Raw genomic sequence first — 17,429 nt, forward strand, 5'->3', positions numbered from 1 at the left:
GGAGATGGCACTAGTGACCCAAAAAAGCTCAACACAAGATACAAAGTCACTAGCAGTTCACCAACACTCCCATTCTAGCCACATTTTAAACCCACAACATACGCCACACTCCTACAAAGTCACTTCTGCAAAACATGGGGTGGACCTTCAAGGAGCATACCTAGAACTTTATAGTGGTTCTTCAAGAAAATTAAGGGGGAGGGGCAGAAAAAATAAAAATACATTGGTACTACAGTCAAACTATTTAATATCTCCACAAATTGTGAATACTAAAGTTACAGACAAAGAATAACCATAATGTGACAGAGAATGAACTCTGTAGACATTATAAATATGGAATTATAAATTTAAAACATTTCTGGTTTAAAAATAAATCTGATCATAAACAAGGCTCGGCCTAGTAGGGTCTTTCTCTGCGCTCCTGGCGATGCTCGCTCCTACAGAAGAGGAAAAAGGATTTAGGATTAAGCATATCACGCATCTTTTACTAAAAGCACACATTGCAAAAGGCCAGATACACACTTATCCATCTTTCCAGGTCCACCTCGCCTTGCTCCACCACCTCTTCCACCTCCCATTGGCTCCATAAGAGGTCCTGGGGGACCAGGTGGTCCACCACGCCTTCCTCCACCAAATCCTCTGTCCATTCCACGTCCTCTGAAGCCTCCTCTATCTCCTCCACGTCCACCCCGGAACATACCAGGCCCACCACGGTCCATTAAACCACCTCTGCCACCTCTCATACCAGGTCCTCCTCTTCCTCTTTCAGCGCCTGGTTAAATACATTCAAGAACAAGGAAAAAAAAGTCTAACTTAAGCATTCAGTACCATTTAAGTTTTTCAAGGGAAAAGTCCGGTTCTTTATGAATTTAGGACATATGTGAAGATTGTACAAAATGGTACTAGTGTAGGGAACCCTTCAATTTAAAAAGCTTCACTAGGATACAGGATACTTTTTGTACCCCCAGACACTATCGCTTTCATTTTCTCTAAAACATAAAAAGCCATGAGAGCTACACAGTCTGTAAAAGAAATATGAATGTCTAGCCATGAAGTGAAACTTGTTTCACTCTATGTGACAAATGAGCAGCATTGGAGCCTTAAATGTGCAGCTCAGCAAATACTTTAGTTACGTAATTACATTAGACAGCAAGCTTAAAGCAAACATTTGTGCAAACACTGATTATCTTATCTTCAACACAATCAGGGTTACATCCCATGACCACTTCATTATAGTTAGTCTTATCTACTCAAACCAAGAACAAAGGGAAAAGGAAATGGCTCATTTATCCACAATGGGTGCTAAGAGCTTTCCATAGAAACAGAATCAAAACTCTCCTCCTTGCATGATAAGACATTCAGCCCTGGAGTGGCAATGCCAAATGAACATACCTGGAGGCGGGAAAGGGGGAGGAACGAAGCCCTCAGGTTTAGGAGCCTTGCACTGGTTACACTCTGTTCTCCAAGCAAAATTTTGGTTTCCACAGCTCCTTAAAAAAAAAAAAAAAAAAAAGTGTAGAAAAAAACTTGGAAACACACTTATGGCAGGGTTCACATGCAAAAAGTGATTTTGTATACTTACGGGTTCGGGCACTGCCAGTCCCCGGCTCGGTGCTGTACATTGGCACCAACTGGAGCTCCACGTGGTCCTCTAGGTCCTCTTGGCACAAATCCTCCGCGCTCGCCACCTCTGCCACCCATTCGTCCCATAGGTCCTGTAAGAACATTGTCATTACTCTTTTGATCAATTTATTTTACCAAGTGTATATTACACCAGTTGTCTGGACAAGGAAAGAACACCTGGTGCCAGTATCAGGGCTATACATGTAAAGATTAGCTTTTCTATGGCAATGGGCATCTGGAAGGTGCCCAGGGAAGATCCAAAGCCTTCTGGCCAGGAAGCAGTGCAAATGCCTTGTGCTTGTCAACAACTGCTATGAGGGCAGTTAAAGACATGCCTTTTTGGCCTGAGTTTGGGAGGGGGACTACTTAGTCTAAGTCTACTGTGGTCACTGCATTAGGTGCCTATCTCGGAAATGCCTTTTGCTTTCTACGGAAATTGGAATGCAGCACTTCTGGCTTCCATATATTTTCAGCTGCACAGAAAAGCTTTACCCTATATAATGCAGTCACAAATGCTTCCACCATGATGTATGGCTGCCACACAACCAATTCATATATTTATAAAATGCATTATACAAAATCATCTTCCTATGCAAATTCAGGATAGAAAATCTTACCGCCACGCAAAAGTGGTGGCTGTCCTCGGCCGTCACGTGGGGCGAAGCCACCTCTGTTACCGAGCAGAGATGACTTTTTGCGGGCTAATGACACTTTCAAGGCAGTGCCCTGAAATTCTTTCCCTAAGTGGAAGAGTAAAACATTTATGAACAGCACAAGCTACACTTTCCAAACCGATATACATTCATAGTGACCAACACAAACGGTCAGCAAAATAGCAAGTCCACAAACACCTGCACGTGCTTTTGAGAGTTAGTGGCAGTGCATTATAGATATGCATGCAAACATTATGCAGGGTGGATATCTTCCTGACCCCCTGACTGTCCTCAAATATCACTGATAAGGAGAATCTGAAAGTATTGGGAACATGAAAAATAAACCACTTGCAAGGTGCCTGGGACCAGTGGCAGACCTTGCAGACGAGAAGGACTAGATTGGAATACGGGCTAGATATACTTCAAGGACAGAGAAAGGTATCAAAAGTTGTTTGTTTTTAAACACAAAGCAAAATGGTTAAACTCTTCAGACTGAAGGTCCAGAGGCTCAAGGGATCACATCAAAAAGCAGGCTTCCTTTTAGTAGGGCAAGGATTTGGTAGACAACTGTCAATCTTAAATTGTGACATTTTCCATGATGTATGCAAGAACCGTATGCATCTTACAGGCTTAAAATTGCACTTTGGTCATGAACCGTAATCAACTTCTAACTAGCAAGCACAACATTTATACCCGCCAAAAGCACAAATGAAAGATACTACTGATTCATATTTACAAGAAATGAAGCTACACAATGTACATACGAAACATCTGAAGCCAAAGTAACACTAACCATCACACAGCTCAACAGCTGTCTTTGCTGAAGGTGGGTCCTCAAAGGAAACCGTCCCATCTCCCTTTGGCTTTCCAGTCTCTTTGTCTGTAAAGATGTTGACAAATGGCTGGCCAGTCCTCTTATTCATCTGTGTAAATAATCAACATTATACATTAATGACCTACAGTTCACAATCAAAGAAAAAATTAGAGCCTACGGCTTTTGAAAGACTACCAATTAAACAGTATCCAACCAAGAGAATGTGTACACACACACACTATCCATGTAAGATTATAGCTGTACTCATACACTTTAAAACCAGTATGTATACCATGGGAAGCAGCTACCTTCTGTAGACCTCAGACGATTCTTCGCCGTTAAGTTATTGCTGCTTTTTTGTTAAAGGCAGCCTAGTGTCCTGGAGAGCTGGGAGTATTGTTCATGCAAACATATCCCAAGTAAGACCTAAGGCTGGGGGGAATCGTAATTAAAGAGGACACTCTGCTATGACTGGAGTGTCTGTTAAGTTTCCATATCACTGCTCTTCACTGGTCCAAGCTGACTTTGCACGGTGGTGAGAGAAAATATTGTTTAGTGTCTCCAGCAAGGTGGTCTGAGCTGGCTATATTTTAGTTTAATGAGATAAAAGACTGAGTAAAGGTTGGCAGATTAAGTGTAGATCAGACTCGCCAAACTTGGGGTACTTTGGCATAGTGGCGGCTAAGCAATATATGGCCATATAGTGTGACGGAATAGGCGTTTTGTTGAAGGGTATTCACTGTGCATGTGCTGAATGCTTGCTTTGTGTACTTATTGGGCATTCTAACAGCAATCTGGAAATCAATGTTTATGCCTTTTAGGCTATGCACTACCCTATTTTTGTACATCACTTATTTTGCTTTAGAGTACAAATATTAAATTTATATTTGCTTTTAATGCAATGATAGCTTTCTCCTACATGTAAGTGGTTATAACACTAGCAGTAGGCAGGATGGTGCAGGAAAGTAAAAACTTCGTGGACTTTGTTTTTATCAATAGGCTTTTTAAGATTTTCATTGATATAAAATATTTGACCCAACACCTTTCTATTGTGGAGTCGAACACATTTGATAAGCGTTCTTGACTTCTATATTTCCAGGTTTCCACGTAGTTACATTTTATGACCAAAGAAGTATATGAACAAGTACTTTACTACTTTAAGCTTCCGTTGTTTTCAGACTATAGGCAATACAAACACTTGCGTCCATTTTTGTAGAGCGCAGAGGGATGTTGCATCATGACAGCTATGCAATCAAGACAGTAACATAGGTCACAAACCTTGACTTCGCCGCATGTCTTGAAGAATTCTATTATGTCTTCTACAGTGACATTTTCATTGAAACCTTGCACATATATCGTGTTGTTTTCTGGTTCTTCTTCTGGCTCCATAGGGGGTCCTACATTGAATAAGCCTTTTTAAAATGAACATTCACTACATTAGGATACTGCAAACAGAACGCAAATGCGAAGTGCAGCTTGTAATGACATCAACGGCAACATTTGACAATAGAAATGGTCAGTCTATTGATATAAATGACAGGTGTGCTACATGTTACAATGCATAGGAAGCAAACTGGCACTTTTAAATAAATCTATCCACTATTATACTGCAAAGGGGTGGATAACATTTTGCAGTTAATAGCAGGAGTTCAGAATTGTAGCTCAATAAGATCACACCGGACAATGTCCTTAAGAAAGGTACCCACCTAAATCAAGATCTGGGCCATCATCCAAGAGTCCTGGTAGATGAAAGCAAAGAGAGTAGTTAGTTTACAGTGTCATGTGTCCCTGTGTACACAAACATCAAAATTACTTAACACCGCAGTGAAATGAAGGGGCCTCAAGGGCACAGCTGGTGGGCAGATTTGCAATTTCCTTATACCTTTAATTGCCACAGGGCTTGTGATACCCCCCTCTAAAGGTGGGGTGGGGTGTATGGCACCTTCATTGTAACCCACTAAAAGCAGCATGGTAGCAATGAAGGAATGCACCAATTAAGGGACAGGGCTGGGCCAATATTTACATTTTCTCATTTGACAAACTGTATCACGTGCCCATTGTCATGCTTTCAACCTCTAGCTCATACAGAAACCAATTTCATATCGTAAACAGAACTCTTCCCCACATTACACACACTTCTAACAGTTTGTTTGTCTTTTTCCACTGTGCAACCATTTATACCCCTACAAAAAGCCGGCCAGGCCCTTAAAATTCTGCACACGGAATTATAAACCATAGTATGAGGGTGAGCGAATACAGGTAATGGCTAAAGTTACACAAAATTAAGAGGGAGAAAAGGGGGCATTTTGTTATACTACCCATTGTAATACTCAAAAACTTACCACCAGGCTTACTGAAGCCAGCTCGCTCTCCACCGCTGCTGGGAGAATAAAGGTGAAGAAATGAAGGCCTTTTTCCCTTTAAAGAGCCATTTAGCATTCTGGGCCTCGAATGGGGTTCAAGGGTACAGAGCCGGCAGTGGCTTAACATCTCCATACAAAGCATCTGTCTCAGCGTGGCACTAATCTTCAAGGGTGTTTTTTGTGTATGTATATATTGTTCTAAATTTATACAGATATCTGCAGAAACCTTTATCTGATTCAGTGGCTATAGCCCCAATAGTATTAAGCGTGCAATGCTACTTGGACAAAAAAAGGCTTAATATGTAATAACTTCTTGTTCTGCCCATTTTTAACATGTTATACCAGACTGTCTTTGCATTGCAAAATTCAGATAAAAATGGCAACTTTACAGCAAGTAAGCTCCAAGAGCCGATTATAACCAAATTGTTAGAACTCGGATTGTTTGAGACCCCTGAAAAAACTTTAGCTGCTGTAGAGTCACATTGAAGAATGTCTTAATATCCGCTACGGAAAGTCGTCCCCTACCACGGAAAAAGTTAATGTGGTTGTGGTCCCTCAAACCTGTTTGTAAGGCGAGGACAGCGACGGCTATGCAAGCATTGCACCTTTAATACACATTTTATCTTGTAACTCATATCTTAGCTGTCATTAGCAGCTATCAACCTTAAACACCAGAAGAATATACAGGTTTACAGAACAAAATGATTTTTTTTACACAATGAAATATTAAGCTTGTTTACACCATATAATTTTGCTACTTTAAATTACAATGATTAACAAAGTCTGTTCTAGTTTTATTTATGGCCCGATATAATTTTTTCCTCTCCATTTAGACACCGAGTCCCACTTTTCATTATGCTGCCGGCTGAGTGGGCACTTTTTAGAACTGAAGTGTTCTATACAACGCTCTCACTTTGTTACCTGTGGCATATAAATTTGACAAAGCATGTTAAAATATGGGATTTTCAGGTACATCCAATAAGAGAATCACATAACCAGATATTTAAGAAAATGCATAAATCTTCCAAATAAAAAGGAGTTGAATGTTGCTATACAAAAAAAAAAAAAAATTCAACTTAAAAACCGGAATCAAAAAACCACTTACCTTGGAGATCAAAAAACCTGCTTGGTGCATGAAGGTATAAACCGATTCCTCGCCGCAAATATTAAAGGGGGTCTTTAGATTTTGACAATTGCATTTGATTAAAATAAAGGGTCTCAGTTAATTTGGTATGCGTATTAACACTATGCTGTAATGAGCCTACATTGCCCAAAAATAAAGGTCCCCTCAATCGTATAGATTGGAGAACCAGCCGATGGGAGCAGCCTACTTGCCTTTTACATTTAAAGAGGTTTAATTTTGTTCCGGTTATAGAAGAGGCAGCATCTGGGGGAAATATTACTACTTCAACATATTACTCAAGGCTGGTCAGAAGAGATGCGAGTCACCAACTAGCCATCAAAACTTTCAGCTAGCTGCTGAACTTGTATTTTAAGAAATTACATTTCCACATTCATGTTTAGAGTACATGGTATATGGAAAAGTTATTGCATGGACACTGCATCAGATCTAGTACAGCAACAGCAAAAGTATTACAGTTGCAATATGCTGACGCAGTAAAGAATGTGAAATGCATCCATACAAAGAACTGAGGTGACCAAGCAGGTTTTCCAGAACTTTTACTCAACATATACAAGTTTTTATCTGAAGACAAGGTGCCAACAAGAAAATAGTACATATATATTGGTAAATATAATGGAGGTTCAACTCTGCAAGGTGTGAGATTGGCTATGCTTGTTCTAACCAAATTAAAAAATCTCAAGCATAATAAAGCACCATGACACCACCTATAAATCTTAAAGGAGCTCTGTCACTTTACCCAAAACCATATACCATTGTATAGTTTTGTACAATAGACACAACCTTTGACATATTAAGATATAATTCCTCTTCTCATGATCTCCATGAAACACCATGTTTTAGTTGAAGTATTGATCTGTTCAGGCATCCTTTGCAAGGGTGTATAAGGAAAATGGATTGGATAATGCTGGCCCTACCATAGACTGTAGCAGACCTCAGTTTCCATTTTATTAACCTTAAAACCGAGTCTGAGTTACACTGACCACCAAAAAAGTTAAAGTTTTAATTAAATTTACTTTGTTAAAAAGAGCATGTGACAGTTCTCCTTTAAGGTAACGTGAAAATACATGTGTCCGTTATTACTTTGACATGTCAAGTGAAGGAATGCATAACGTGGGTGGGTGTTGGAAATAAATTCAACACTTAGTTTGCTGTAGCGTAAGACAAGCGAGTGATTAGGCTTCATCCACATCTAATACAAGACTTCAGATAACAGTTTATACCAAAGCAACTTTTCAAGATCCCCCTTCCACTACACAAAAATGGCACTCCTTTAGGTAAAACACTCCAAAGGGTCTTTCTTTTCGGGTTTAGTGCATGTCTACCTAGTTGCCTTATAAGCTAAAAACTGGGAGAAATCGGGTTAGTTCAGAGATAAAAAGGTTTTCTTACCCCATGCCGCCACGGCCTCCCCGCCCACCACGACTCATGCCGCCTCTGTCAAACATGCCCCTGCTTCTGCCGCGAGAGTCAAGGCCTCCTGAAATGCGGCTGTCACCAGAGCCTCCATAACCTTGATGAGGTTCCTGGCCGTATGAGCCTTTGCTACCAGGATGGTCCTGACGATAACTGCCTGGATAAAGAAAGCCAAATGTTAAACTTCTAAAAACAGACTTTTCTCAGTCTGTTCGCGCCATGTCCAATTTGGAGGTGATTGAATGCAATGTGTCTTTTTGAAAAGTTAACTACTGCTTTATGCGCCATAAATCGTGAAGTAACTTACTCTGCTGACTGTAGCTGCTGCTCGGTTGGCCATACTGGCCCGACTGCTGGCTGCTGTAGGATGTAGCCGGAGGTGGGTAGCTAGTTGGAGGGGGTTGTTGCTGCTGCTGCTGTTGTTGTTGTTGCTGGTAACTGTTCTGCTGTCCATATCCACTTTGCTGTCCATAGCCACTTGGCTGCCCATAAGAAGTCTGCTGGGAATATGGGCTCTGTTGCCCATAGCTGCTTTGTTGTGAGTAAGAGCTAGGCTGAGAATATGAGCTTTGCTCGTAGCTAGTCGGTTGGGAGCTGGAATAGCTATGGAATAAAAAAAATGCACTATGAAGCTGTAATTATCAAAAATGATGCTCAGAGGCATCCCTATCCATGTGAAATAATATCACACGCTCAGTAAAGTGTGTTCCATTAAACTCATGTGGTAGAGTTATTTGAGGTATACCAATGATTGAGCACAGGGGTAAAGTTAGTGGCCCCTGGATCCAGTGTTTTTCAGCCCCAACCCACAATAACTGAAATCCATGCACACAAGCGCCAACAACCACTCACTCCACAATACATACACATCTTTCTCCCTTACACCACCAACCCTATCTGGCACATTCAACAAGGCCTCCAATCGCCCTGCAGTCAGGGCAGACTAGCAAGACAGCAGACCCAGATTGTGGCGGGAATTTGCTGCGTTTGGTGAAAGTAGTTATGTAATATAGCCTCGACTTAAAGGTGACATATCCCCGGTCCTTAAGGGGTTAAAGGATGTTTGCCTACGTTTTTAGTTACCAAATATTTACAAACAGTATTTGATGGCAGATAAGAACCATTCGGCAAATAGTATGTCCATTTTTCTGAGGTGGGGTACTCAAATCCCTATTAGTCCTTGGTCTGGCCCCAAAAATGTGAATAAGGGCCCAAATCACAACAATATAGTGCACAAAAGCGTGCACTAAAATGTATCAAGAAAGCGTGTGAAAAGCCCCAACAAAGATCATTAACCTTGTCTATGAAATGAAACACTATCATGTATTCATTCGAATACAGTATTTACCATCTATTTAAAAAAAAATGCTGTAAAATGTTCAGGATCTTATGATGCACCAAGAGGTAGATACCTTCACAAAAAAGAGGGCACACTTGAAGTGCAATATGTGCACATAGTACGTGAAACTCCTTGGTAGAGTTACCACAGCTTCATATTGGACCATCTGCAGTTTTAACCCCTTGATGACAATTGCCGGTCCGGGCACGTCACGGAAATTCATGTCGATAACGACAAATGACGTGCCAGGACCGGCACGTCATTAAACGGGTGCAGAAAGCGATCTATTTTCGCTTTCTGCACCGAAACGGCGTTGCTGTAATGCCTCGACCTCGAGGCATTCAGCAACGCCATTATCGGCACAAAGGGGCCATCTCTGGCCCCTCCCTGGGGCGTCAACATCCGCCATACTTTGTATGGCGGCGGACGCCCGTTTTAAAAGCGTTTAGGAGGCGATCAACGATCGCCTCCTAAACTTAAATGGTGTCGCTGGAATGCCTCGATCAGGAGGCATCCAGCGACACCAAACACTTACCTTTGGATGGGCTGTGACCGCTCCGGAGAGCGGTCACAGCCGCAGCTGCCGGTGATCTTCGCCATCTGCAAGATGGCGGCGGTCCGGGAAAATTCAATAAAGAAACAATAAAGTCTAAAAAGTTCGCTAGACGGTCTCCAGACCCTCTAGAGAACTCTGGCTCCACTTGCAGGTTGAATATAGGTACTGCATTCAACCATGCAAGTCAATGGAGCTCAGCTTTCTAATCACAGTGTGATTAGAAAAAATAAATTAAAAATAAAATTAATAATTAGAAAAAAATTTGTAAAAAAAACAGTAAAATGTAAAAATAATTTCCCACTGATGTCACTATCAGGGGAACCTTCAAGTTGAAAAAAAATGTTAAAAAAATAAAAAAAAAAGGCAAAAAAAAAATATATATATATAAAAAATATATTTTTGTGAGCAAGTCCTAAAATTAGCATATTAGCTTAAAACAATTCTCGCATGGAAAGAGTTAAAATACTGGCATATTAAATGCCCATGGGGTGTCTACTTTTAAAAAATGTATGATTTGATGGGGTAAATTGAATTGGCCGGGTTCAACAAGGTCCCAATTAACACGGGGGGAAGGATGGCCACACATCTAATTTCCAATTAGAAAAATGCACACGTACCAAATGTGGCCTTTTAGTTCCCCCCAAAAATGACAAACCCATGCATGTGGGGTATCACTGTACTCAGGAGATGTTGCTGAACACATATTGGGGTGTCGTGTGACAGCGGCATATACCAGGATAAAGTACATAAAGTAGGTGTGTGTGGGAAAAATACACACACAAAAATACTACTGCAAACTTTAAAATGCTGGTGGTAAAATGTGTGCATGCAAAGAGTTAAAATACCAGCATTTAAAATACCCTGGGGTGTCTAGTTTTCAAAAATATATGGTTTTGTTGGGCATACTGAAATAGCCCGGCTCAAAGATGTACCAAATAGGGCACGGGCAGTGGATCCCCAAATGCCAAAGTTCAACATTGAAAAATGTGCATGCCCCAAATGTGGCTCTTTTGCCCCCGAACAGCCAGGCAAAATCATTCATGTGGGGTATCACTGCGCTCAGGAGATGTTGCTGAACACATATTGGGGTGTTTTGTGATAGTGACATATACGAGAACTTTTTAATTCATACCTGAAGTAAAATGTGTGTGACAAAACAAATGGAAAAAAATGACTATCACAAAGTTTGTCAAAGACTGGTGGTAGATATGGTGCATGGAAAGAGTTAAAATACTAGCATTTGAAATACCCTGGGGTGTCTAGTTTTCAAAAATATATAGCTTTATTGGGCACACTGAAATGGCCCGGCTCAAAGATGTACCAAATAGGGCATGGGCAGTGGATCCCCAAATGCCAAAGTGCAACATTGAAAAATGTGCATGCCCCAAATGTGGCCCTTTTGCCCCCAAACAGCCAGGCAAAATCATTCATGTGAGGTATCGCTGTACTCAGGAGATGTTGCTAAACACATATTGGGGTGTTTTTTGATAGTGACATATACCAGAACCTGTTTATTTATACCTAAAGTAAAATGTGTGTGAAAAAACAAATGCAAAAAAATTACTACCATAAAGTTTGACAAAGGCTGATGGTAGAATAAGTGCTTGGAAAGGGTTAAAATACCAGCATTTGGAATACCCTGGGCTGTCTAGTTTTCAAAAATATATGACTTGATGGGGTAAATTGCATTGGCCGGCTTCAAAGATACCCGAAATGGCACATGGGGGGAAGAATTACCAGATTTGGAAAAAATGGCTTTGAAATAGCAAAACGGTACCTGTACTTATTGCTCCATAACGCGCAGAAAAAAGCAAAAAAACAAAAACATTGGGTATTTCTAAACTCAGGACAAATAGTAGAATCTATTTAGCAGGTTTTTTTATTACCTTTTATAGATGAGTAAAAGATTTTTCAACTAAAAGTTAGAAACAGTCATTTTTTTCTAAATTTTTCACCATATTTTATACTTTTTTTAATAGTAAATAATACGATACAATCAAAACAATGTCATCTAAAGAAAGCCCTTCTTGTCCTGAAAAAAACAATATCTAATGTGTGTGGGTTCAGTAAACGGGAAAGAAGAAAATTACAGCTAAACACGAGCAGCGCAGAAATGTTAAAACGGCCATTGTCACGAAGGGTACAAAAAGTAAAATCAGCCTTTGTCACGAAGGGGTTAAGGAAGGGTAGTTGCCTAAACTTGCAATTCAGTACAGAACAGCTGACCCCAAAGGGGGGGGTAACCCCTGTGGACTTGCTTTTCAAAGTCTTTTTTTCCCCACTTCAGGCTCAGCTGTTTTTTCCCTGCACTGCAAGTTAAGAGACTCTGCCCCTTCCATGAAACTGTAAATGGCCCAATATGAAGTTGCGGTAACTACTGGGGGACTGCTCACGGTGTTATTGGAAGCGCACAGCACTTTATTATTAAAGTGCCATCTTGTTTGTGATTTCAGTTATTGAAAATTTTCGCCACCTCCTTGTCTATTCCCAAAAGGTGTAATTACACTGCTTTTTATACACATAGCTATATCTAGATCAGAAATAATGACTCCTAAGTCCCTCTTTCATTGTCACTGACAGTACAGCACCCCCCCTGCTATATTTCTGCCTTGGGGTTTTTACATTTTGCATTTAATGCATCTGCCACACCATTCTAGTTTACTTAGTGTCATTTGACTTGTTCCACCTGGAAGGACTACTCTGTTGCAGACCAAATTGGCCAAAAATACATACTACACAATATCATGGTAAGATTAATAAAATTAAAATGTACAGGTCAATACTGACCCCTTGAGGTACCCCACTAGTAACAAGCCCTTCCCTTCAATATACACCACTGATTAAAGACTTCCATTTTCTGTCACTCAACCAAACAACTTTGCATACCTGGTGGGTGGGTAGGATGGAGGAGCGCTCACTTGCTGTATTGTGTAGCTGGCTGGGGCTTGAGGATAATTATAGCTGCTTTGACTGTAGCCCATGCTGGCTTGAGGATACGTGGCCGTGCTTGGTGGTGGTTGGCTTGTATCAGCTGGCTTGCTTCCATCTTGAGGTCTAACAAGGCAAAGCAAGGACTGGTAGTACCGATTCAAGACTAAATGCTGCCCATATCTCCATGTATAAGAGCATGTATAAAGAGGACTGCTTTTGAAATGAAGCATTGGAGACAATGTATTGCATGACCCAAAACAGACAGCTAGCTATAGAATATATCTAGAACCTTTGTGGTATAGAATTTTGAAAAACTGTTACCATTTGTTTTTGTGAAAAAACCATTAGTCCTTTCAGATGCCAACAATTCTTTTAATAAACCCAATTACCTTGTTGGAGCAGCACTGGCAGGCTGCTGTCCATAGGACGCATATGCAGGCTGAGATCCGTAGGCAGATGGCGCTGCATAAGACGTCTGGGTGGTGGTGGCGGCTGCGGTGGTGGTGTCATAACCTGATGATCCATATGCTTGGACCGGTTGGCTGTAAGCTTGAGGAGCAGCTGGGGTGGTGTAACCTTCAAGCATAAACAAAAAAACCCTGAATATTTTTTAAGTTAAAATTGTTTAACGCTACACAGAAACAGAATTAAGCAGCAGGTAAGAATAACTGGGTCAAAGTGTTCCATTCATAGGGTAGTCGCACCATTCCCATTCATGTTAATATTCCCTCAGTGCCCACGCTCTGTTCCACCCCCCCATGAAATTAGAATCAATATCCATTTCAACAACCGCTCCCTCCACAAAATGACTCATTTTTCATACTACAGGGCACAAGAAGTTCAAATGTGATTTTAAGCATGTAGATTGCTTTATGGGACATGTATTTATAGACTACCAACATTTAAGCACATGCACTGGTTGAATTGTCACTGAGCAAGAGTGACTGCGCACAGATGCAGAGAACACACGAAAGAGTAAATATTTAATTTTAAAAACCCAGTACAAACCAGTTAATCCACTTGGCTGTAATATGGGACTAGCCAGTCATCCTTTAACAGGGACACTATTTTGTTGCACTGTGATGGCTAAAGATTTATGCATACCCTAATGGTTTGCTTTCTCTGGGGTTTTAAGAATGAACCCAAAGGAAAGGCACATCTAAGCTTTTTTGTAGCCTGCTTGACAAGGAAGGCTATGTCCAGCAAAATGTTAGAAGTCTATGTGGCCCCTGGCATTTATTCAGGCCTGAATCAAACTATCCAAAGCAGTGGACAAAATGTACAGAAACCCACCAGCAACGTGTACAACTGCCTGAGCAAAGTTTTAGATCCCCATGCTCAAAAACAAATGTACAAATGAAAATTAGACTGATGTTGCAAAATTACTTTGTAAAAGTGTGATAAAACAGCTAGCATTCAATGTACTGTATGTGAATGTGCAACATCAACCCCCCCCAGGCTTAAGTGATTAATGCGTGAAGCCAACCTGTGCTTGTCGCTTCTACTGCGAGCAAAATCAAGAAAGTGAAAGTCAGAGCAAGATTTTACTTACGCAAAAAAAATACCAGAAGAGCATTCTCTTTTATTCTGTACTAGCCACTTTTCCTTGTGTCTGTACAGTCTTACTGGCACAACATTTGTACTTACTTATTTGGAACATTCCCACCATTTCTTACATGGTACTATAGTAATCATTAGGACAGTGGCAGAACACTAATTTAGAAGAGATTTGCATGCAATGTTGCTAAATGGAGAGAATGGCAGCTGGCGCAAAGGAGTGGTCCTGTCTATATGGATATATATGCATAATTTACATATATAAGTACTTTAACCATTAGCACCTTACCGGTTGGTGGTTGTCCATAGGAAGCAGCATATGCTGACTGGCCATATGCGTTTGCTGTTGCTTGTGTCTGTGTATAGCTGGAATCACTTGGTTGGCCATAAGAGCCGTAGCTTTGCTGTCCATAGCTTGCCTGCTGAAGTGAAGAGTGGATACCATCACAATACTCACATGTTCCCCTTATTTTTAGTGATAGAGACCCCCCCTCTAATATTTACATTAGTGTTTGTTAAAACATCTAACCAGTCCCGTGAAATATATGAACATGGTCAAAATTCAATGGACAATACAGCATAAGTGCAACAAAGTTAGGTATACCAGTAATAGGACTGACATATTACCTGGGCAGTCTGTGTGTATCCTTGAGCAGGCTGGGCAGTGTAAGCTCCGTAACTGCATTAGGGGAAAAAAAGAAGAAAAACAAGTGAAGCTTCAAATCACAGTTGCCAATGGGTCTGACATTGGCAATAAGAAAAAAGCCTCCACTTAGTTACTTCAGCTCTAAAACGCCATCAGTAACCAAAAGCCAATATAACAGAAGTACTAGAAAATCCATGACAACTAAGAAGAACTTACCTCTGCTGGGCTCCAGTCTGGCTATAGGTGCTATAATCTAAAACAAGAACAAACAGGACTTTAACGGACGGCAATACGCCAATGCATACACAAACCAATGCATAGTTAAGCATAAGATACCTATCTTCTTAAATGCACATCAGTTGCCACAACTTCTGCAAAATATTTTCGCAGTACACAAAACCTGCATTACAGACGGCAGTTTCGCTGTTAAAATGTATATTGGAGTCAAGGTTGCAGGAGCTTCCTCTTCCCATTTTCATAGTCCCCCAAAAGCCGCCCGCGCAGAACAGGACGTACACTAACCGGTTATAAAGCTACCCCAGTAGGACATTAAAGTGTTTTGATTGATGAATCTTGAGACTGATATAAAAAGCTCAGTAAATGTATGCCAGGGTACAGCGGTTTTCAATGAAGCCTTGACATGACAGGCCAGTCCAAGATTGTTCAAACAGGTGCAGAGACGGGAGGACAGTCGAGTCACGTTAAATGAGCCGGCGGTAATATCGCGACTGATGGGGGAAGGTTAAATGAACGCACAAAGACTCACATGTGCTCGCTGCTCAGGACACTTCCTCTGACACAAGGCCGGCTTGTATAAAAGGGGGCCTTTTCATGTTTGCCCAAGGACAACTCTATGTGGATAGACCGATGGGTCAGTCACAATTCAGTTAGTGCTGGTTATGCCAGTTTCCATTTCTGCTCATCAGAACTGGCAAGTTACTGAAGCCAGAGAGAAATTGTATTTTGTGTGAGGCTACATTGACGCGCTACCCAAGATATCGGCTCCACAATGGTAAGCGCTAGAAGACTACATTTACCTTACCTCTAGTAGTAGTTAGAGACAGTTTACCTACCTGAAAGCAGCACTACAGAAGAAAGGTTATTAAAGTACTAGACTAACATGCATTGCTAATAAAAAAAATTGAAGCAGCAGATCATAGGCCGGAATAGACCCCAAATAAAATCAATGAGGCTCTTCCCACACTTGGGGTCTGATCAACCCCCCCAGCCACACCATTCACCAAGCCAGCTCATGGGAAGTACATCACGTGCATGGACGTGGGTTTGGCCCAACAGATCCCCTGCATGAAGAACGCTTGGGAGTGAGGTGCAAACATACGGGATATACCTGCAAGGAGGATGCCACAAAATGTAACGGATCCACACAGCTACCGTCTGATTTAGAGGGCATAAGACAGCCGGACTCCTTTAATTGTGCCAACACACAAAACTGCCAATGGGGCCACCATTACTGAGCTAAAGCAGTGTATGAGACATACTCCTCACAAAATACTAACATATGATTCAGGGCACTATTAACACGTGTACACAGACGCATCATTACACATACTTAAGCGCAGTTCGAGGCTCCTTCCCACATCTACACTAAGCCTGCACGAAGTGAAGCACTCCCAGAAAGCACTCGCTCTGGTCGAGCAACAGGCTGCTTTTGCATTCACTCCGTCCACCAAGATGAAACCGCGCGCGATATACAAACAAGCGGATATCACAATAATGACAGAGCCTAAACATACTGCCCATCGCCTTAGATACTAACCAAACGGCCTGAACCTGGGTACTGAATGAGACGTTTGGGCCTAGCAGACAGGAAGAAGCCGTGCGAGCTAAGGAACCTGGGGGTAAGGCAGGCAACAAACAAGAGCCAAACAATCCCACATCGAGGTAAACGTTGATAAAGGGCAACGCTGCTAGTCCGCGAAAGCCCATTTAATTATATTTTATAATTATTAGCAATATCCGTTACTCACCGGTAGACGCCATTTTGCACACCCTCGACTGCTTCAGCGCCTGTATGTGGGGAAAGCGCGCTGCGCATGCGCAAGCATTACACCAAAGGGCCATACCACTTCGCAGCCGGATTAGGGTAAGAAAAAACCTTCCTGGAGCTGACATCGCCAAGCATAAACGGAACGTAATGATTTAGAAAAGCGACATTGAAATGGTTAGACTCAGGTTTATTAAGTGTAACATCAACTGTTAGAGAAGTGAATGGATACTGGGCTCAATCCATCTGTAGTTCCCCCCTGAAAGTGAGAATGTGGTGTGACCCACTAACGTTAGGGGTACGACACCGAAGGTGGGCGTTGGGTTAAAATGGCCGCGTAGGGGGGGGGGGAGGTTCGGTTGTAAATGGGAAGCAATGGCTTTAA

At 41.5% G+C, this 17,429-nt stretch overlaps 1 protein-coding gene across 11 annotated transcripts; it reads right to left on the reverse strand.

The window, feature by feature from the left end:
- Positions 1 to 397: 397 nt before the first annotated feature.
- On the reverse strand, positions 398 to 17,040 carry LOC149290154 (RNA-binding protein EWS-like). Of its 11 annotated transcripts, XM_089489394.1 has the most exons (18): positions 17,028 to 17,040; positions 15,256 to 15,292; positions 15,021 to 15,072; positions 14,683 to 14,812; positions 14,323 to 14,340; positions 13,226 to 13,412; positions 12,792 to 12,959; positions 8,318 to 8,613; positions 7,987 to 8,167; positions 5,433 to 5,467; positions 4,797 to 4,829; positions 4,369 to 4,487; positions 3,070 to 3,199; positions 2,241 to 2,363; positions 1,583 to 1,715; positions 1,393 to 1,490; positions 523 to 772; positions 398 to 437 (listed from the first exon to the last, which is right to left on the reverse strand). In XM_089489394.1, the coding sequence occupies exons 1-18, from the start codon at positions 17,038 to 17,040 to the stop codon at positions 398 to 400; spliced, it is 2,043 nt and encodes a 680-aa protein (XP_089345520.1). The 11 variants fall into 11 exon arrangements, with proteins under 11 accessions (XP_089345520.1, XP_089345524.1, XP_089345522.1 ...); XM_089489398.1 differs by lacking the exon at positions 14,323 to 14,340 and having other exon boundaries at positions 1,444 to 1,490; XM_089489396.1 differs by lacking the exon at positions 14,323 to 14,340.
- Between the last annotated feature and the right edge of the window lie 389 nt (positions 17,041 to 17,429).

This window comes from Sceloporus occidentalis, unplaced genomic scaffold, assembly GCF_023333645.1.
Source record: "Sceloporus occidentalis isolate IW3139 unplaced genomic scaffold, rSceOcc1.0.p SCAF_40, whole genome shotgun sequence".
NCBI lineage: Eukaryota > Metazoa > Chordata > Lepidosauria > Squamata > Phrynosomatidae > Sceloporus > Sceloporus occidentalis.

What these genes read in the sequence shown, in the direction of transcription:
- LOC149290154 (XM_089489394.1), bottom strand. An exon ending in GCCAGTGCTGCTCCAACAAG is followed by an intron (nt 12,960 to 13,225) that starts GTAATTGGGTTT and finishes TTGCCTTGTTAG; the next exon opens with ACCTCAAGATGGAAGCAAGC. An exon ending in CCATCCTACCCACCCACCAG is followed by an intron (nt 8,614 to 12,791) that starts GTATGCAAAGTT and finishes TTTATTCCATAG; the next exon opens with CTATTCCAGCTCCCAACCGA.